The sequence below is a fragment of the Macrobrachium nipponense genome, chromosome 24, assembly GCF_015104395.2.
Source record: "Macrobrachium nipponense isolate FS-2020 chromosome 24, ASM1510439v2, whole genome shotgun sequence".
NCBI lineage: Eukaryota > Metazoa > Arthropoda > Malacostraca > Decapoda > Palaemonidae > Macrobrachium > Macrobrachium nipponense.
In genome coordinates, this window is record NC_061091.1 from 74,430,535 (window position 1) to 74,436,534 (window position 6,000).

General features: G+C 49.7%; 1 protein-coding gene and 1 pseudogene across 1 annotated transcript in view; one reads left to right on the forward strand and one right to left on the reverse strand.

Moving 5' to 3' along the window:
• The window catches only part of LOC135205795 (uncharacterized), a 95,554-nt pseudogene that overhangs the window by 43,525 nt on the left and 46,029 nt on the right, over positions 1-6,000 (reverse strand).
• LOC135205590 (uncharacterized) overlaps positions 1-6,000 on the forward strand; it is a gene marked incomplete at its 3' end in the record, with an annotated part of 38,722 nt that extends 32,722 nt beyond the window's left edge. Inside the window, 2 exon segments of the mRNA XM_064236354.1 lie at positions 5,319-5,486; positions 5,952-6,000. Of these exon segments, the coding sequence (XP_064092424.1) occupies positions 5,319-5,486; positions 5,952-6,000 (217 nt within the window).

Here is a 6,000-nt window from a genome sequence, read left to right on the forward strand (position 1 = left end):
CGGAGGCCCCCTCCCCTCCAGAAGTTGCGGCAACCCGACGCAAGAAGCCAGCCAGCCACAACGCTCGTAGGAGGAGCATCAATGAAGACCTTTCGTTGCCGCAAGGCCTAGGTCGCGCTGAGAGACCAGTGCCAGCGTTGATGCCCGAGAAAGCTAGGCCTAGGCCTGAGCCTAGTACCTCCGCACCACCTCCATCAGTTAGCCTAGGTACAGTGGGGGACCAGGTCCTCACTCCCGCACTGGACATTGCGAACCTGGTCAAACAGGCGGTGGAGGACTACTTAAGCTCCAAAAAGGAGGTTTCCCAGCAAAGATGGAAGAAGCCAGGAAGAAGTTCCTTTTGGAAAAGAAGTCAGAGGAACTGTTTCCAGATTTGGGTGACAGTTCTGACTCTGATTCCGAGCCCGATTCATGCTCCGAGGGGGAGCCCGATTCTGACCCCGATTCGGACGGCAGTCAGACTAGCTCACCTGCGGAGCCCGAGCCCTTATCATTCAACCAGATTCTGTCGATGATTAGAAGCGCCAATGGCCTAACGGAAACTGAGGAACTAAACCAGGAGTTTCAGTCAGAGGTGCATAAGGTGCTCAACCTGAAGAATTCGCAGCCCCCCTCGGTCAGCCTCCCCTGGAGCAACCAGGTTAGGCTAGCCATGGCTAGAGCGTCCCGAGAAGCCACGACTTCACCAACTAGGGTATCGGAGAAACAGAGGTGGCTTCCTATCCCTGCTCAGGGGGCCAGCAGGTATTATAGGCCAACAGGTGACAAACTAAGGGAGTCTGCATATTCCAGGGACCTTGCAGATCTCTTAGATGTCAGTCTGGACGCCCTACAGAAAAAGCACCTCTTGCTCTCTCCCTCAGAAACTGAAGGACTCATTCGTGCTCTAGCTCTGGCCCTCGCTACGAATTCGTGGATGGAACGTCTACTGGCAGCACTTCCGCAGTTCTTACCCGAGCTCCAGCCTCAGCAGCAGCAGAACTTGTCTTCGTTCATGCAGTGTGGGATCAAGACTCTCTCGCACCAAGCAGACAATTTAGCGGTCCTGTGGGCTAATATGGAGGTGAAAAGGAGAGAGAATGCCTTCAAGGAGGCCAAATCGCCAGTGGTGAGAGACCTCCTCCCGGACTTACGGAAAAACCCGCTGTTCCAGAAAGAACTTATTCCTGCGGAAGAAGTTCGCAAGGCAGCGGAGAAGAAGGAGCGATCTCTCCAATCTAGGGCTCTCTCCAGTTCCGCAACCCCGGGCCATAGACCACGGCCAGCACCACAAATTAGCCAACAGGTAAGAGAAGCGCAGAGACCGGCTTTTCCCGTGCGTAGGCGAGAGGAGAAGAAACCTTACTCTGTGTCGAAGGACAAGTTCCATAGGGAGAAGACTCGTCCCTTTCCATCAAAGGAGCGGAAGCAGAAAGGCAACAGAAGAGAGGGAGGTCCCCGCAAGAAATTCTAGGCCAGATCCTGCCCGTCAGCGGAAGGTAGGGGGTTGCTTGGCTGCCAATTGGCAAGTGTGGCAGCAAGCAGGAGCGGAAGATTGGACCCTGCAGGTTATCAAGTCAGGCTACCGTCTACACCCACTCTATCCCCTACCCCCATCCAAGTCCCTTCCTATCGACCGGACTCGGACCGCGGACGGGCCCTGGAGGAGGAAATATCCAAGCTACTTCAGAAAGGGGCGTTGGAAGAGGTTCAGGATCCAGGTCCAGGGTTCTACTCCAGACTCTTCCTGGTAGAAAAGGCAACAGGGGGTTGGAGGCCAGTCATAGACCTTTTACCCATCAACAAGTTCCTTTCTCTGACAAAGTTTCGGATGGAAACGGCAGACTCCGTCCGAGCTTGTGTCAGGGAGGGAGACTTCATGGCCTCAATAGACCTTCAAGATGCCTACTTCCAAGTCCCTGTTCACCCCTCCTCCAGAAAATTCCTCAGGATTGTCAGCAAGGGAAAGACTCTGCAGTTCACCTGCCTGTGCTTCGGCCTCGCCATAGCCCCACAGGTGTTCACCAGGGTCTTCAAGATAGTGTCAGTTTGGGCACACGCAAGAGGCATCCGTCTCCCTTTCCGCCCTACCTGGACGATTGGCTAATCTTAGCCGAGACGGCTGCGCTGTGTGCGGATCACCTTCAGCTAGTTTTGTCATTCGTTCAGGAACTTGGAGTGGTGGTGAATGTCGACAAGTCGGATTTCACTCCCAGACAAAGGATGGTGTACCTCGGAATGACACTAGATTCATCCCTCATGAAGGCCTTCCCCTCGGAGAACAGGGTCTCCGGCCTAGTATCTCAAGTGCGGAGAGCTTTGGGGCCCAGCCCTCCCACGGCCAAACTCTGCCAGTCCATCTTAGGACACATGGCCTCAATAGAGAGACTAGTGCCTCACAGCAGAAGGCGTATGAGGCCGCTTCAGTGGCTGTTCAAGAAACAATGGTCTCCTCAGGAAGACCCTGGAGTGGTGGATGGTTCCTTCCCACCTCCAAGGGGGCATCTCTCTCAGTCCAAGAACCCCAGAGATTCTTCTCTTCACGGATGCATCAAAAGAAGGGTGGGGGGCGCACCTGACGGAGGAAGAAGTGAGCGGCCTGTGGTCGGAAGAAGAGAGAGCAGCTCACATCAATGTCTTGGAATTGAAGGCAGTCTTCCTCTCCCTTCAGCACTTCCTGTCTCAACTCCAAGGGAAAACGGTGGGCCTAATGTCAGACAACTCCACGGTGGTGGCATATCTAAACAAACAGGGGGGCACAGTCTCACTGGATCTCTGTCGCCTGGCAGTACAAATCCAGGAGTTAGCAGAGGAAATGGACATCACCCTCAAGGCAAGATATATTCCAGGCAAGAAAAATGTTTGGGCGGACCATCTGAGCAGGAGGGGACAGATAATCAACACAGAATGGTCCCTCCATCAAGAAGTAGCAGATGGCCTGATAAAGAGGTGGGGCTCTCCGTCGATAGACCTCTTTGCCACCGCATGGAACAGAAAACTGCCAGTGTTCTTCTCCCCACTCCCAGACCCGCAGGCAGCGGGAGAGGATGCCCTCCTGCAAGATTGGAAGAACCTGGACGCTTACGCCTTCCCGCCTTTCCCCCTCCTCCAGAAGATCCTTCAGAAGATTCGCTACTCACAGAACCTACGAGTAACCTTAGTAGCTCCTTGGTGGCCGGAAGCCCCCTGGTTCCCAGAAGTGCTGGATCTCCAGTTAGAGGACCCGGTAAGCCTACCAGACAGAATAGATCTCCTCGCCCAACCCAACAACGGATTCCTACACCCAAATCCGTCGGCCCTCCGCTTACACGGGTTCAGACTGTCATCAAAATCCTCCGTGGTAGAGGTTTTTCCAGGCAGTTAGCTGAGGCCATGGCCAATCCTGTGAAACCATCCTCAGGCAGATTGTACCAGGGAAAGTGACGACTGTTTCAAGATTGGTGTCAAGATAAAGGCATTGCCCCAGACGAGGCCACCATCCCTCAACTAGCGAAGGTTTTTTTTTACTCCACCACCTCAGGAAGGATAAACGACTATCCATATCGGCAGTGGAGGGTTATAGAGCGGCTTTAAATCAAGTATTCGCGTTGAAAGGCATGGACCTCGCTGCATCTCCAAAAATTTTGTTGCTCTTCAAGCACTTTAGGAAGACCTGTCCCCCGAGAGAGCTACGGACTCCCCACTGGGATGTGGCCTTAGTCCTGGAATCCTTGAGAGGTCCTCCCTATGAGCCCTTACATTCAGCTTCCTTGAAGACCCTTTTCCTCTTAGCCCTGGCATCTTCGAAGAGGGTCAGCGAACTACACGCGCTGTCCTACGAAGTGTCACACACCAGGCGTTGGAGGGAGATGGGGTTCTCGTTTTTTCCTGGCTTTGTAGCCAAGACTCAAGACCCATACAAGCCAGAGGAGATGTTTTCCTCTTTTACCATTCCTTCCTTGGGGGATTTTACCGGCTTTGACAAAGAGGAACTGATTCTATGCCCGGTCAGAGCCATGAAAGCCTACCTCAAGAGGACGAGACAGTTCAGACCGGCTATCAAACGGCTGTTCGTGGCCACGGGCAAGCATCCGAAAGAGGTGGCTAAGAATACCATCTCCTTCTGGATCAGACAAGTTATAAGAAGGGCCTACGAAAACAAGGAAGTACCAATGCCAGGTGAAGGATCACGAAGTTAGGGGCATAGGCTCCTCTATGCTCTTCAGGAAGAACCTCTCAGTGGGTCAGGTATTGAGAGCAGGCACCTGGAAGAGTCAAACCACCTTCACCTCCTTCTACCTACGAGAAGTTACGTTCAAATCTCTAGAGGTGTTCTCTCTGGGCCCCATTGTCGCAGCCCAAGAGATCCTCTAGGCATTGGTCACCCGCACTGCGTACCTCAATTTGGAAATACACACACACACACTCACAGCAATTCCCGCCTAAGTCTGGCCGAATGTAAGGGGTATGAGTGAGTTTCCTGGTAGTATCCTACGTATGACTGTACTGTCCATGACACGACTTGGCCACTACTGACTTACCTGGAGAGTAGAATGATGGCTAAGAATCCTTCAGGAACAGCTCTCTGAGTGAGTATTAGTACCATAAGTTAGGACAACAGCCGGAGCCCCTTGGGTTCTCCCCTATTGAATCCTTACCGTGTAAAGTGTCATGAGGAGTAGGGGGTCTGGGTTAACATCAGGTCGTGTGAAGTTATTGGCGGCTCTTCAAAGGGTGCATTCAGGTCACTCACCTTCCCATCCTCAGTTCGAGTCTCCTTTTGTTAGACAACCGACGGTTTGTACTTAGTCGGAACAAAAGTAATTTTGTCGAAAAATTATTTTTTCCTATATACAAACCTAGGTTGTCTAACAAAAGGATATCCGCGGGAACGCGCCGCCGCTACCGCATACAAAGAGTTCAAACATGAATCGCTGTACCTGGGTCTGGGGTAACTGCGCGGGGTGAGCCCGGGCCAGCTTGGGTAGGTCATTGTGATACCATTCTTTGAGCCATTATTATTATTATTAATAGGTGTTAGTTTTTCCAGACCTCTGAGTCTCATTAGAATACTTAGTCTAAACAGACACACTCTTCAAAAGGGGGGCCATAACTCAATGAGGGGTGGATGAGGAGGGCCATTAATCCGTTAGACAACCTAGGTTTGTATATAGGAAAAAATAATTTTTCGACAAAATTACTTTTTTTTTTTCTATGGTTAATGGCTATCACCTTTCCTTTGTGTTTAATATTGTAGACTCAATGATGGCATATATGTCACCAAGTGCAGTTCTGAATACATATTGCGTGAGTGATAAGGTAGTGTTTTCTTTTTTGTTTATATCAACTTTGTTTTCCAGGTTACACGAACCCTCTGTTCTGGAACGGATCAGTCGCCATTATGAATCTGGTTTACCGTTGAGTGGATCTAGCATCACAGACATCATCGCTAGCCTCAACCACATGTCAGGATTTGATCTCTGTAAAGAACTGTATTATTCCCATTTAGATATGCAGCTATACACAAGGTTAGTTTTAAAGATTTGGTCAACCTTTTATCTTCAATGGTAAGTTAAGTTTTCTGACAGCAGGTGAATAGATTTTTCCAAAAGTAGTAGGTAGGTCATCACTAAGAGTTTGAATTTTAGTGGTTTGGTTCTTGAGCAGCAAGTGTTACCTGTAGCTGATGATACTTTGGGAAGTAATTCTTTTGCAAATTGCTTTTATAATTGAGGATCAGTTATTTTGAATCATTTATTTGTGTAAAATGTAAGGGGGTGTCTGCCATTTTTGCTTCCATATTGACAGATTGTGGTGTTAGTCGTTTGATAAATTTATTTGTAATGAAGAGATAGTACTCATGTTTCTTTGAAGGAGAACATCATTCAAGATTTTAGGTTTTAAAGAAATTTTACATTGCTTTGGTGTAGTTTATATCAGCCTTTGAGTATGTTATGCAGATTAATTATACAACAAATGTTTTGGCATTGCAGCAAAGAATTCTGGTTGGACATGATGAGAGATCTCTGGAAAACTTACAGA